The 16164-nt window shown below is 38.8% G+C and overlaps 1 protein-coding gene across 2 annotated transcripts; it reads left to right on the top strand.

Annotated features, from left to right (window-relative positions):
- Positions 1-934: 934 nt before the first annotated feature.
- LOC128863628 (interferon-inducible double-stranded RNA-dependent protein kinase activator A homolog) lies at positions 935-10622 on the top strand. Of its 2 annotated transcripts, XM_054102876.1 has the most exons (6): positions 936-1068; positions 1224-1523; positions 1781-2142; positions 2262-2547; positions 2758-2895; positions 9468-10622. In XM_054102876.1, the coding sequence occupies exons 2-6, from the start codon at positions 1287-1289 to the stop codon at positions 9714-9716; spliced, it is 1272 nt and encodes a 423-aa protein (XP_053958851.1). In that variant the 5' UTR covers positions 936-1068; positions 1224-1286; the 3' UTR covers positions 9717-10622. The 2 variants fall into 2 exon arrangements, with proteins under 2 accessions (XP_053958852.1, XP_053958851.1); XM_054102877.1 differs by lacking the exon at positions 2758-2895 and having other exon boundaries at positions 935-1068.
- The last annotated feature ends 5542 nt before the right edge of the window (positions 10623-16164 follow it).

The raw sequence follows: 16164 nt of genomic DNA, 5'->3' as shown, positions 1-16164 counted from the left end.
TATATTCATATGTATATCTCTACATTCAATTGTTCATTTTATAACAACTATAAAATTTGATTGAACTTTAGTAAGGTAATATTTTGTGCTCGTGCTCTTGATTGTTTCAAAGCATTGTTGGATTAAGAGGAAGGTGAAGGAAAAGGACGACGAAGTTCTGGGTGAATCCTTTTTACAAAGAAAGGAAATGCACCCACGCGAATCTATTTAAAGTGGTAGCATTCGAGCAACAACATTTTTTAAAATTAGAGCTCTCAGGGGAAAGAGAATAGAAAAATGGAATGAATGAAAAAAATAGATAAAATTGGTTTGTTGCGCATTTACAACACACCAACAACTTTCCCTTATGCCGTTTTACTGGCATTTGTAAATTAAGGGTGAGTTGAAGAACAAGCAATCAACTACTCTTATCACACCACCTTCTCCAGATGCGCCTTGAAATGCACAATCTGGTAAACAAAAATTACCAAAGATGCTGCCAATGTGACTTACAATATTTCATGACATAAATTGCTTACTTCATTAAATTGGCTGTCTCGATTGGCAATTTCATTAAAATTGACCATTAAAGCAAACAAAAATTTAGTGTCGAGATGCCTAGTATACACCATTTCCATCAAACACACAGTGAAAACAGTTGAAAATTCGCTCAAATCAAAAATTTGCAAATCCATTTTGGTTTGGTGGAAACGTATTATTAGCTTAAGATCCATTTTTCAAATCAAATTTTGTTATCAGTCTTTGCATAATTCATGATGATCTCTGAAAAGGTAAAAAAAGAACAGAACATATTTCGATTAATTCGTTCAAACCTGAAATTTCGGAAAAACTGTAATTCACACAACGAGGTAATTAAAAAAAAAACTGTAAGCTTGTCAAAAGCTTACAGAGAAAACTGTGAGTCTGGTAACATTGTCCAAGTCGGAACGTTTTGAAAAAGTTTTCTTGAAGTTCGCTTTTTCTCTACGTTTCGTGGGGACGGATTTTGCTGCTCTTTATTTGAAGATAAATTTAATGCAAATTATAATTTATTTTTAAATAAAAATCAGTGCAATTCACTACGTATAGGTAATTCCTTTTTTTATTCATATAAATATATGTTCAGTTATGCAAAGTTATCGGTTTTGTGTTGTCTTTTTTCTAGCTAATATTTAGAATATCGATTTTTCTTGTTCGAGTGTATGTATATGAGTGACATTAGTACATTATTTCCTTTTTTCTAGGCATTTTCAAAATAAAAATTCAACTATAAAAAAACAACAAATAAAATAAAAATAAACGAAAAAATGGAAAATATTCAGGGAAATGAACATCAACCGCAGCAGCAGAGCGGATTCGCACCTCGACGTCAGTATGATGGTATTGGTCCGGCAGTGCCCACAGATATAGATAACATAACAAATGGTCATATACAAACTCCCAAAATCGAGCTGGCTTCGCGATCCATTAAAACGAAAAAGGATAAGATTTCTGAATTAAATGCTGCAACAAGCAAGTTAGCTATTGAAGAATCAATGAAATTGGTAAAAATTCAAAGTTCTTATTCAATTCAAAGCTAATATTCTTAGGATTAAGTTAGCTCCTGCTAATAATATTATTAACAAAGGAGTTATATTTAAGCTTTTTACTGACAATTGGGAATGTTCAAATATTGATGTTATTAAATATTAATGTTTTGAACAAATATTCGGTTCTATTAGACGGAATTAAGGGTCAATTAGAATTGCTTTTTTTAAGAGTAAACCACGAAAATCATAAATATGATTTTTTTTCTTTTCAGACCGATAGTAATGGGTTGGCTATGAAGACACCAGTATCCATTCTACAAGAGCTCTTGAGTCGTCGGGGAATTACACCCAATTATGAGTTGGTGCAAATTGAGGGTGCCATACATGAGCCAACATTTCGTTATCGTGTCGCGTTTAATGACAAGGATGTGCCCTTCACGGCTATGGGCGCTGGACGCTCCAAAAAAGAGGCTAAGCATTCAGCAGCACGTGCACTAATTGATAAATTAACTGGTGTACAGTTACCCGATACTGCACAAGCATGCGCCGGTGCAGGTGTTAGTACAGCCTCTAGCGGCATTACTGCTACAAGCGCCGGCAGTGACGCCAACGTAAACGCAGTTGGAAGCGGCGAGTAAGTTGAACACCATGTACATTTTAAAATAATTTTTTTTTCTGGTAGAAACGATAGAAATATAAAAATTAAAAAGAAAAAAATAGTAACAATTATAATCGACAACATTTTATTTACAGTGGCGCCGATAAAATAGTTGGAAATCCGATTGGCTGGCTGCAGGAGATGTGCATGTCACGTCGCTGGCCACCACCAACTTACGAAACTGAAACAGAGGTTGGCTTACCGCATGAGCGTTTATTTACCATTGCCTGTTCAATCCTTAATTATCGTGAAGTGGGAAAAGGGAAAAGCAAGAAGATCGCTAAACGTCTGGCTGCACATAAGATGTGGACACGTCTACAAGAAAACCCATTGGACAACAATCAGATATGTGAATCAATGCGTGTCGATCTCGATGGCGACGTAAGTCTTAAACTCTTTAAATATGATACTAAAAAAAAACAGAAATACAAAAAAATGGTTTGATACATTTCAAGTCACCATATTAGATTTGTAAAGTTCTGAACATTAAAAATTTATTTAATTTGAATGAATACAATAAGTGATGGTGTTCATACCCATATGTTTTACCAGTTGTTAAGAGAATTTTTTTTGTTCGTTTTCTCGTTACAGAATCGTAACTGTGCAAATTATTATGGTGATTTGAAAGATATCACTGTGCCCACCTTAACCAGCCAGCATAGTAATAAGGTCTCACAGTTCCACAAAACACTTAAAAATGCTACTGGAAAGAAATTACTCAAGTTACAGGTGAGAAGCTTATGTGATAAGAGTTATAACAATACAAATAAAAAATAAAGAAAATGCAGGACAGTATATTCTACGCTACCGGAACGACCCAGACTTAAATCTAGCGACGGAATGTCACTTCAGCATCATTTACGAAAAAAATTATGAGCGATGTTTTATTTTATGTGTGATTAATAAGAATTACTTTAATGGCTATGCAAGGTGTACTCTCTCCAACGGACCCTTCTCTTAAGTGGATACCTCTCATAAGCGGACACTTTTCAGTACATACCACATATCTTTAAGAAATTTTTTTAAATATTTTTCTTATACGGGCAAATTTTTCAGTCCCTTAGGTGTCCGCTTAAGAAACCCTGCACTGTATTTAAAACTGGAGTGCTATTATTTATTTATTTTAGGTATACGATTATTTATATTTATAGGTATATCATATTAATTAATTTGCTAACATTTTAATTTTTCGCTTATGTTGGACCATGAATCATTCTCGATACTCGAACTTTAAGGAATGATGCTAGAGTGACAGTCGTTGTTCGGATATAAATAACGGTTGTTAGGGAAATATTTTATTGCCATTAACTTAAAAGTGTCCAGAGATGGTTATTTTGCATAGGCTTCATCCAGCTCAATTTGCTACCTGAGTTTCTAGTCGGTTCGACCGGAGCGACCATAAATCAGAGCCACGCACTGTCACTTCAGCCGGTTTTTCTAAAAAATCATTGGCAATATTTTATGCGGTTACAATAATGACAACAAGCCAGTAAATCTAACATCGACTAAATATTTACTAAACGTGGAATCCTAGAAAAATTGTTGGCTTTAAGCCATTCTTGAAAACAAAAAATAATGAATTTCACCTAAGCCGATATGTCTGTACCTGAAAAAGTTGGGTCAGATGACGGTTTTATTGTCATACCATTAAAAAAAATAATAATAATTGGCGCGTACACCCTTTTTGGGTGTTTGGCAGAGCTCCTCCTCCTATTTGTGGTGTGCGTGTTGATGTTGTTCCACAAATGGAGGGACCTACAGTTTCAGGCTGGTGCGTGATTACCATTCGGAACTCACAGAGAGAACGTCGGTTCGAATCTCGGTGAAAACACCAAAATTAAGAAACACATTTTTCTAATAGCGGTCGCCCCTCGGCAGGCAATGGCACTCCTCCGAGTGTATTTCTGCCATGAAAAAGCTCCTCATAAAATATCTGCCGTTCGGAGTCGACTTGAAACTGTAGGTCCCTCCATTTGTGGAACAACATCAAGGCGCATACCACAAATAGGAGGAGGAGCTCGGCCAAACACCCAAAAAGGGTGTACGCCCCAATTATATATATATTTATCTGAAACACAAGAACTGAAAAAATTACTAATCAGTATGACTGTAGCTGTGTCCCGGGTGGAAAAAATTGACAAAATAGCGCGGTTTTGAATTTGATACTCTAAAAATCGAGTTTTTCTTTTAGTTGTTTAATAAAAAAAAAGCGAAATAATAATATGATTCTAGTACGAGCGATAGTCATAGATGTTGTGAAAAACATATTAAAATTTCGAATAATTTTTTTGTTTTTTGACAACACTAGGCCAAAAAAAGTCGTTTCGAGATAAATGAGTTTAAAATTTGAGGTACAAGAGCGCGCGAATCGCTCTCTACCTAGTTAATGGGCTGTAGAAGCTATAATATTAGGTATTTCCACATGAAAATTTCACAGTCTATTCTTAAGATGCGATACTTTCGAAATATCGAAAAAACAAAAAAATCTATTTCTTGAAATTTCAAGGGGCCTTTGTGAAGCAAAATAAATTTGTTGTCGTAATGCGCGCACTGGCATTTTTCGTCTTCCTAAAGAAATTACTAAGACTTGTGGTTTGTACATGCTGGCAAGGAAACGGATTTCCTATAATTCAAGTTGTTTCTTTTTTTTTAATAAAATAATTCAATTTGTTTGCCACAACAAAATGTTGTGAATAATATTTTTTTTGCCAGTTTCGATAGTACAATATCAAAATCAAAATTTGTTTGTTGTTGTTGTTTTAACAGCATAGTTAGCCCTGTCAGTGTAAGTATATCATCGGTCATCTTCGTCTAGCTCATCTAAGGGTAGGTCCAGGAAACATGCTGTTTCGACAGGTTGGGTCCAGAGGGAGAGGGGGGTTAGATGAGTCGGTTTGAGGGGGCATGTGAAGAGGTGGTTAGTGTCGTGCGGGGTACCTTCACATGCCGGATATGTGTTTGGTATGTCGGGGTCAATTCTGGATAAGTAGGAGTTTAACCTGTTACAATATCCAGAACGTAATTGTGCCAATGTTACACGAGTCTCACGGGGGAAGCTGGAGCTCTTCATCTGCGATAGGAGGTGGTTGGACTCCGATTACGGCATTCACAGGACGGGAGTTCATGAAGGTGGTAACGGTCTCCCGGTGAATGTCGTTTATTGACTGTCTAAATACTGTCCGGTCCAGTAGGTTTCGGTCAGTTTTGTCCTGGAGTTCGTCACGTAGTCAAGGAGGTGTCTCCTGACGTGCCTGGGAGGCGGCTCAGGCTCAAGCAGGTGTCTGCAGGGGTGAAACCTGCGGTAACACCCCAGCAGGAACTGCTTGCTGAGCAATTTGTTGTGCTCCGCAACTGGGAGCATTTGTGCCTCGTTGTGTAGATGTTGGATGGGTGACATCAGGAGGCACCCGGTCGCTGTCCGAATGGCGGTATTTTGACATGTCTGAAGTTTTGTCCACTGCGAATCACTAGTTCCAGGCGACCAGACAGACGCAGCATAGTTTAGAACCGGCCGGCCAATTGCCTTAAATGTCGAAAGCAACAGTTCTTTGTCTTTGCCCCAAGTGGATTTGAGGACCTTGTTGCGATTTTGGACTTTAGTGGCAATTGCAGTTGTATGCGCAGAGAAGGAGAGCAAGCTGTCAAAGGTTACATCCAAAATTTTGGGGTTATTTACAGTCGGAATTGATGTGTCGTCGACTTTTACCTTAAGGGACAGCTTGACCTCCTTTGTCCAGGTGGTGAAGAGGGTCGCCGTGGACTTGGTGGGGGAAAGTTGGAGATTCCTCGCAGTGAAAAAGCGAGAAAGGTCGGTGAGGTAGTTGTTCACTTTGGAACACAGGCCATCGATGTCATTGCCCGACGCCATTATCGTGCAATCGTCAGCGTATGAGATCAGGGAAACTCCCGCTGGTGGTTGGGTGAGCTTCGAGATGTAGAAGTTAAAAAGCAAGGGTGAAAGGACACCACCCTGCGGTACGCCTTGCTTAATCTTCCTCTGCTTTGATATTTGATCTCGAAAAATCACTGACGAGTGCCGACCGCTCAGGTAGTTCGCAGACCACCTCTTCAGCCCTGGCGGGAGTGTCGACTGATAAATATCATCTAGTAGCGTGGAATGGCTGACTGTATCGAAAGCCTTCTTTAGGTCCAACGCTACTAGGACAGTCCTCTCGCAGGGGCGGTTTTGGTTAAGCCCGCGATTTATCTGGGCGTTTATGGCGGTGAGTGCAGTGGTGGTGCTGTGCACTCGTCGGAATCCGTGCTGATGTGGGGCTGGGGCCAGGTGTGTCGTGTAGAGGGGGAGTAGGAGGGCTTCAAGTGTCTTCACTACTGGGGAAAGGAGAGTTATCGGCCGATAAGACTCCCCTTGGTTGGCGGGTTTCCCAGGTTTCAGTAGTGGGACCACTCTCCCTGCTTTCCACTTGTCAGGGATGATGAGAGTGGCCAGGGACAAATTGAAGACCCTTATGAGGTATCCTACTCCCAGGGGTCCCAGATGTATCAGCATCAGCGCGTTTAATCCGTCAGGGCCAATGGCTTTCGATGATTTCGACTTGTTGATGGCCCCCTGAACCTCATCACCGGAGAAAGTAAGTGGCGCACTGTCGTTCGTCAGTTTGTGCAGCCTTCTGGTAACACGACGTTTGGTTCTGTCGCCCGAAGGATGCAGTATGAACAGCCGGCTAAAATAGCTCGCGCATCTCTTCGGGTCCGACGAAGTACAACCGTTGAAGGTGATAGCCACCTTTTCGTTGTGTTTCGTCGGGTTCGACAGGGACCTAACGGTGGACCAGAGCTTGCTCACACCGGAGGTGAGGTTACAAGTCTTCAGGTGCTCAACCCATTTAGTCCGCTTATGTTGATTTACCAGTTGCCGGATCTCCAAATTGAGATCCCTTATGCGGGGATCCCCGGGATCGGCCTGGCGTAGGTGGTCACGCTCGTTCGCTAAACTGGCTGCTTCTGCTGGGAAATGAGGACGGATGTCCTTATAACTTCCAGCTGGGATGAAGCGAGCCGCAGCAGCTGTGAGCACCTTGCGGAATGCGCGTTCGCCCACGCGCACATCAGTGGGGATGGGAAGAGCGGCGAAGGTGTCCTCGGTGAATTCCGTGAAGCCGGCCCAATTAGCTTTTTTAAAGTTAAAATAGGACCGGTGATTCGCGGAAACGAAGTCGGCAGGTCTCTCAATCGTGACGATAATGGGCAAGTGGTCTGATGCAAGCGATAGCATAGGTCGCCACGTTATGCTATTTATCAGACCCGCGCTAGCTATTGTTAGGTCAGGCGAGCTGCTACAATTGCCCACTACCCTGATGGGGGCGTCGTCGTTCACAGTGCTGAATGTCGAGTCGTCTATCTGCTCTGCCAATTGCTGTCCCCTACGATCATTTGGCAGGCTTGAATGCCAAAGATCGTGATGCGGTTTTCACCTCTGATGAGCGCACCTATATCAGGGTGATATCCTGCCGGGCAGCAGGTGACAGGGGGTATATATACGTTAAATATTTCGAGCTCGGAATCGCCTGACCGGACAGCTATGCCTTGACATTCTAAGGTGCTGTCCCTGCGGTCGATTCCTTCATCGATGAGACGATACTGCACTGTGTGGTGGACTATAAACGCTAGGCCACCACCTTTGTCTCGCTCGCGATCGTGTCTGTGCACGTTGTAGCCATCCCTGGTGATCAGGGATGACCTGGCGTGCAACTTTGTTTCTTGGACCGCAGCTATTTTAATACTGTGCCGGCTCATAAAGTCAACTATCTCGTCGACCTTACTCGTAAGTCCGTTGCAGTTAAACTGGAGAAGCTTGAAGCTTCTCGGTGAGGTCTGTGTAATCCGGGGGGTGAGGGACGCGTGGGGTTGTGTACGTTGGACCTGCTGCGCAATCCACTGTGGTTGTTGTGGCCTGATGGTGATGGGCGGCCGCGCCTCCGGGGGCGGTAGTGGGTGCAGAGCTCTGCAGCAGGGGGCAACATAGGCAGTGTCATTAGCAAAACTTTACACGTAGTTGGTACGAGAAGATCCGATGTGTACAATAGGAATAGAATTTGTCCCAGTATACTGCCTGGCGGAACGCCTGAGTCCGCCAATTTCTGTTTTACTCTAAAATATTTATTTAATATGTACGATTCCAATAGTGCTGCATATTGTGGCGGTAGTAAAGTTTTTCAGTTTATGAAGCAGTCCTTCGTGCCAGACTTTGTCGAATGCTTGAGTGACGTCAAGGAACATTGCCGAACAGACTTGTTTTCTAGGGTCTCTTCTATAGTGTAGACGATCCGATGTATTTGGTCGATTGTTGAGTGCTTTTCACGGAAGCCGATTTGATGTGAAGGAATCAGTTTGCTGCTTTTATATAATTATATTTTTCAAACGTTTAGCGAATATTTTTTCAAAAAGTTTTCCCATTATAGGTAATAGGGCAATTAGGCGGTAAGAAGACACTTTGATAGGGATTTTGCCAGGCTTGGGCATCATTATTATCTCCGAAACTTTTCCAAGTCCATTGCAATGGAATGTACAGGAACTCGATGCATGCGATGGAAGTCAATTTGTTTAGGGCCTTTCTCGGTAGTTTTTTCAGTACTTCAACCGTTATTAGGTCATAGCCTGGGATTTTTTTTGGTTTAATTTTGATATTTCACCTGCAATTTCTTCTACAGTGAAATGTTCTATTTCTTGGAATGATTGATGTGATTTTTTGATGTGGTTGGAATGTTTTCTGTAGATGTGCGGTATACATCTCCGCCTTCTCAACATCGCTCTTAGCAAATTGCATCAATGGATTAAGTACATAGCATGCGAAATCAGTTGTCAAAATTTACACAACCTTCTATTATTGAATCATGAACCTTTGTGGAGTTTTTTGGTAGCTTTTTATAGGAATCTACTATATAAGTGCTTTAATTTATAAATAGACTAGCTGTACCCGGCGCGCGTTGCTACGCCAACAACTAAAATAAATTTAAGAAAAATAACTTTAAAGAAAAATTAGTATACAAATATTCAATTCATTCTAAACCATTTTATTGATTTTGTTTATTTCAAAAAAATCGGTTGAACGTGGCAGAAGTTGCTACTCTGCAGTGCCACCTGGTGGCGAGTGGTATCAATTAGCATATTCTCAAACCTTCTCCGTGGAAAAATACATATATATACCAATTTTTATAATAATCGGTCCAGTAGTTTTTGAGTTCATCGATGACATACAGACAAACATTCATTTATATATAAAGATTTAATTTGCATGATTTGTATCAATTCGTACCAATTTTTTTGTTGCCTATTTTCAGAAAACTTGTTTAAAAGGACCCAAAATTGATTATGTGAAATTGTTGTCGGAGATTGCCAATGAAAATCAGTTTGAAGTCACATACGTTGACATTGAAGAGAAAACTTTCACTGACCAATGCCAATGTCTAGTGCAGCTTTCAACATTGCCAGTCGGCGTATGTCATGGCTCTGGACCAACAGCAGCTGACGCACAGAAACAGGCTGCTCAAAACGCTTTGGAATATTTGAAAATTATGACAAAGAAGTAAATCGCTTGATACAGCAGCGAAGCAAGTGAAGAAAAAACAAAAGAATTATAATTAAAATAAGATATTAAAAAAAAAGAAATAATATGCAATTTAATAAGTAACACGAAAGAAATTCAAAATTGTTTGGTACTGCAAACAAATGAAGTCCAGTGAAGCAGTGAAATTTTCTATGTGTATTTCTGCTTAAGACGATTATAATGGAAGCAAAATATGAAAAAGAGGCGATAAAGAAAATTTTAAAAATTTGTATTTTAAAGACCATATGTATTTGTGCAACGATTACATTTACAATATGTCTTTTTGAATATATGGCGGTTTTGTGATAGAGAGCAGAAACTTATGAGTTCACAATGTTTTTCTGAAAAATTAACCACATTTACATGAAATATGTTAAAAACATTAATACAAAAAAAAAAATAACTATGTTAAACTTGCTTTATTTTGTTTTTATTATTATGTTTTTCGTAAATATACGAAATATCGTGGGAAAGCGAAGACGTTCTCAAACATCAAGACACGATTATGCATTAACAGTGAATTTTGGGCAAATATGAATGGAAGTAAGATAGTTTAAATATAATTTTGCACTTTTAAATCGGCACACATATTTATTTATACAATATACGATGGAGGCTGGTCTACTAGGTCATTCTACGCCGCCAGGGTCTTCATTAACACACAATAAATATTTTCTTGAATTAAGTGCATAATTATTCGTCATTTTAATCATTTGTTTCGGGCATAACTGCTGAAATCATAAATCTATGACGCATACATACATAACTATATATAGTACATACATTCACATAAAAATGAAATATCTAGACATGATACGAATGAGTTATATTATAAACTATTGCAAAGAATTCGAATAAATAACCTTTTCTGATAATTACATGTACAGAATGTGTTCGTTGTTCATTATTTAACTTAGTATCAATGCATTGATGTTAAAACAACAACCTCTTCTAATTGAATGCAAATGTGCATTGTCGATGCCGTCAATCACTCTCGCGATCTCAAATTTGTGGTAAAATCGTAAATTAGACTGCCGATCTTCATATTTGGATCCTGTGCCCGCTCTATGATATCAAATGACTTTTTATAATTTGAAACATTGTTCTCCTATACTAGGTTGTTCAATAAGTTTTGCGGTTCGGTAAGAAAACACACAATTTTATGGTTGTAAATACACTTTATTATTCAGTATAGTCTTCCTGCGCATCAACAAACTTGTTCCAACGAGATCTCAATTTATGAATTCCATACCTGAAGTGAGAATCTAAAAGGGCTGCAAAATATGCTTCCATAGCCGTTATGGTCTCAGCATTTGATGAAAACCGCTTTCCACGCATGAACGTTTTTAGGACTGGAAACAGATGGAAGTCGCTAGGGGCCAAACCTGGTGAATACGGTGAATGCTCCAACTATTCTAAATTCATATAATTGATAGATTTTAGCCAGTGTCAAAATGCTTTTGTGACACGTTGCACTGGCCTGATGAAAAAGAATTCTTTTGCAAACTGGGTCTTTTTCACGAATTTTTTCCCCCAGCTGATCTAAAAGGTTACAATAATATTCAGAATTTATTGTTTTACAAGTACTCCACAAACGAAATTCCTTTCGTATCCCAAAAAACTGAGGCTAACACCTTCGGCACAAGGAAATCGAGATATAAAGGCAGCGTACCTATTGTAATGACCAATGGTGTATGGTACGAGAACCTTTTCTGAAGGCTCTGGACGACGGATTTTAGTCTTAACATCGTGAATCGTTGTTTCTTTACGAAACAAGTCTGGAAAAATATGTCTTGCGTTAATGTTGAGAAAGCAGGCATTGTAATATGCACTTATAAAGGGTTATCAGATTGGAGGTACTTTTTCCAAAAGGGTTTTTTCCACAGATCAAGTGTGGCTACTGTCAAACTAAATATGTACATAATTTTTTTCAGTATTCATTGACATTTCATCATGGAAAGAGTTACGCCTCAACAAAGTTTACAAATCGTACAATTGTATTACGAAAATCGACGTTCTGTGAAAAGTGTTCATTGCGCGCTCAGGCCAACTTATGATGTTTAACGATGAAGCCTATTTTTGGCTTAATGGCTACGTCAATAATCAAATTGCCATATTTGAGCTGAAGAGCAAACCGAAACCATTCAAGAACAGCCATTACTTCCATTGAAAACAACCGTTTGGAGCTGGAGGAATCATCGGCCCATATTTCCCTGAAGATGAGGCTGGCGCCAATATAACAGTAAATGGCGAACACTATCTCTCCATGATAAATGCCTTTTTGATACCGGAAATTGAAACCAGTCATCTCCACAACAATCTCTCCAACAAGTCGGTACTACTTGCCATGCTGCCCGTGAAATAATGGATTTACTGCGTCGCCTTTTCGGTGAGCAATTTATCTCTCGTCTCGGACCAGTGCACTGGCTACCAAGATCGTGTGATATCACACCCTTGAATTTTTATTTGTGGAGGTATATAAAGTATAAATGCTTTGTGAATAAACCAGCTTCGATTGAGTTCAACAACGATTGGAAGCCAACATTACTAAAGTTATTCCCGAAATACTCACCGCAGTCCTTCAGCGAGTCATTTAAAATTGGTGTTTACGGATGGTGGAATTACGGCGCAGTTGTGGCCAATATTTGAATTATCTTTAAAAAGTAAATGTCATAAATGGTTCTACACAAAAATAATAAAGATTGCCCAATCCATTTGAATTTTCGTTGTTTTATTTCAATTTAAAATCCGATACCTCTGAATCACCGGTAACAATGTCTGAAATATGCAAAGGACTCGAGTAGTCTCTCAGATTTTAGATTTAACTTTGAACCTCAAACTTTGAAACTCAAATTCACGCGATTTGCAATTTGGACTTTGGATTTCCAGCATATGCCCGATAGAGTTACATACCAAAATACTCTGAATGAGGAGTGGAATCCATTTAGTTTTGACTCTCCGTCCGTGCGCACGATAACTCAATCAAAAATTAATATATTTCAATGAAGTATGATACCTATATTACTCTTTGCACAAGGTAGTTTTGAAAAAGTATTGAAAGCGGGTGAAATCGCCCAAAACTCACGCCAGCCTTCCAAACAACAGTAATGTTCAAAAAGGACAAACATATAAATGACGCCAAATTACTCAAACCCATAAAAGTAAATTCGATAAAGAAATTTTTTGGAAAAAATGAGCGGTGCTACACCCATTTTTGGGCAAAACTCGTAAAAACTCATCCAAGCTTGGTACACGGTATTGCTTCCCACTTCCTTTAGATTCAATATAAGGGGTTAGGGGTACTCAGAATTTTCAAAAAAAATTGTTTTTTGGCATTTTCTTAAAGTATAATATCTTAAAAATATTGTGTGAAAAATTGAAGAGAATCCGACAAATACTTTTCGAGTTATTCAACAATTAACAAAGGGCGCTCCAGAGCAGATAGCAAAACTTTAAATGCGTTTTTCTTAAAACTATGTTTTTTGAACTGGTGATCCCTGTAACTTCAAAACCGCTTGGTAGATTTCAATAAAATTTATACTGCTTTTGAAAAACATAAAAAACTCGTGACTGATCGAAGGATTTTTAGATTTCGATTTTTTTAACAATTAATTGTCGGTTTTTTTCTCGAAAATTTGAAAAATATTCCTTAGGCCGCCATATTGTTAACTTTGAAAAAAAAAACCTTCGATCAGGCCCAAGATTATCTATTAATAAAACTAATTTCTCTTGTCCGATTGATTTTAGATGAATCTCCAAGGACTTCTGATGATTACCGCAAGGGACTTCTGGAGAAATGGGCTCCACACAAACAGTGATAACTTTTACAATTATTAATTTTTTCTTGAAATTTTGCTTAAGTCAAGCCGAAACATGATGTATTAATGATATGTTTTTATTTTTGTAAAATAAAGCAATTGACTAGCAAAAAAAAAAAATTCAAAATCATCATTTTTTCGGGCCTCTTACTATCCCTAACCCCACAAATATTATCGAGGTCGGATGAAAATCATTTTTATATGCCAAATCTAAATTTCCGTCGCCCCTGATACAGTTTTTATTGAGAATTTCGTTCGTCCACCTCACATAACGGTAAATTTTAGCAAGTAAAAATTGCCTACGTTCGGGCGGAACAAAACTTCTTTATGCCTGTGAACATTCAAGTAAAATTCAATTTGCACTTGATCTTGGCTTTTAGAATCAAAGTAACTCATAGACAATAAGAAATTAAAGCATTTCTCCTAATATTTATTATACCCGCACCTAAATTAAATTTTATCAAATTATTCGCGGGTATAAATAGTTCGGTCCGGACCGAATTCAGCACTTGCATTTTTTATTATTTTTGGATTTTTTTTATAATTTTATTATTAGTATTAGTATTCAAAATATATGCTGCTAAAATATCCATTTGCCGAGTTAAAAAGTGATTTTCGTCCTGTAACCTTTTTTCTTGTAGAGGCAAAATTTCATTCGGCATCGACTTTAAAATTATTTTTCTGTTAAAATAAACTTAAAAAATTATATTTATGAGAGGTGGCTTCATCGGAGAAATACATTTGTTTAATATTACGATTTTCAAAGTGCTTCCCCATAAAAAAGTCGCTGCATACAGTTGTTAAATACAGAGAGGTGTCGCTTTCCCAGTGGATGCTTTCCTCGACATTGAGAGGACTCTTAATAATGGCCGTCCGGAGCCAAACACAAACTTTCTGGATAAACTGAGGGTCGGAACCGTCCTTATAAGGTCTACATAAGAATGATAGAACGGTTGTGGGTGGCGGTGTGACGTGGTGCCTCTCTCCAGCTATTTATCAAGAAATATAAAATACCGCTAAGCTGTCCGACAGGATAAAGCACCTGGACGTCGGATATTGAAGAGAATTGCATGGAGTATTCATTTTGTGAAACACTTTGGAGAGGACGACGTCAATTAATAAGATGGAGGAAGTCCGAAGGCCTGCTCTGATTGGAATCAGTGGGACACTTCATGCCCATGATGAACAGATTTTAAAGGTGAGCTCTTTAGCAGATCGTTATTCGGCTGATGGGCTGACATCACTTGGGGTGTGTTTACAAAAAACCTGGATCACTAACGATACACAAAAAAAAAATCAGCCAATGACACTTTGTTGCCATCTGAACAACCACTGATTGGACGAGTGTGTGAATTGCATCTGAAATGATATACGATTGTGTTAGTGGTATACGAAAAAAAAAATCAACACAGTTTTCGTTCATGCTACTCCGTTGCTATCTGGACTTCGTTCTGTTGAACGAGTGAGTGTATGTGAACTGATCGTGCAGAATTTGGCTGGCGAATCTCCAAGTGACGTGACAGCCAAAGTTCCTTCACAATTTTCTTTTACACCATAGTTAAAGAGTAAACCTGGTAAATCTGAAATCTGATAATCATGATTACTGCATATCCTCCTAGGAGCTAAAATTACCTCAGCAGTGCGTTCGACTCGAAAGTAGCCGCAATCAGAGAAGCAGCTGATTGGTTGCTTACTTGTGTAATCACTGTCAGAGAAATAAACATTTAGTATGATTTTCCTATCGACCGAAACCGAATACTTCGACACTAGGCTCATTTGGGTATCTGAAGCATGCGGGAAACTGCTGAATGAGCTAGCTAAACAGAGGAGCCACGCGAAAGTTTCTCTACAAAATGAAGGAACTGTGGTACCGTTGAAGACTTGTAATTTGCTCCAGGAAAGGTGGACCTCAACTAAGCGAGCGCGGGGTAAGTACATCAACGTGCATTGTCGCGAGATCCTTCTGTTCACGAGTGGATCGGAGTTGATCTCGAACTTCTTGGATATCCTTTCAGGACACTGCCTTTTAGGTATTCAAGTGGTGAAACTTAGAATTTCTGCGAGCCATTTCTGCAACATGTCTGGACGATGAGGTGCAATAATCTCACCACATTCTCCTTTGCTGTCCTGCCTTTTCGGCTCTGAGATTTAGACATCTTTGCTCTTACTATTTTCTACGCTTAGATATACCCATCTGTTAACACAATCGTAAGTAGTCATCAATCGATCTTCTCCAAAACCCTCAAAAATATAACCCTCCTGTACGGGTGTCACAAGGGACGAATTTTGATTTCTCGCCCATGTGTGCCCTCTCATGGCAACCACATAACTTAATCGAGACTTACCCATATATTTTGTTGAAATAATGCACTTTATTTTCCTTTCAAACATATTGCATGCTTCCATCAAAGCCTCATAAGCCCTAATTGGACTCGAACCTTCTTTCAATACATCTCGAACTATATTAATTTAAGGGTTAAGACCAATCTGCAATTTAAAATAAAATCGATTTTTTTTCTTTAATACAGCACCTTTTTGATGGGTGAATGTAATTGAATTTTATACTTTTTTTAACTAACTTTTTTATTTAAAAAAATGGTTTAGTGCCCTTTT

Source organism: Anastrepha ludens, chromosome 5 (assembly GCF_028408465.1).
Source record: "Anastrepha ludens isolate Willacy chromosome 5, idAnaLude1.1, whole genome shotgun sequence".
NCBI classification, from domain to species: Eukaryota; Metazoa; Arthropoda; class Insecta; order Diptera; family Tephritidae; genus Anastrepha; species Anastrepha ludens.
This window is presented reverse-complemented; position numbering and strand designations above follow the sequence as displayed.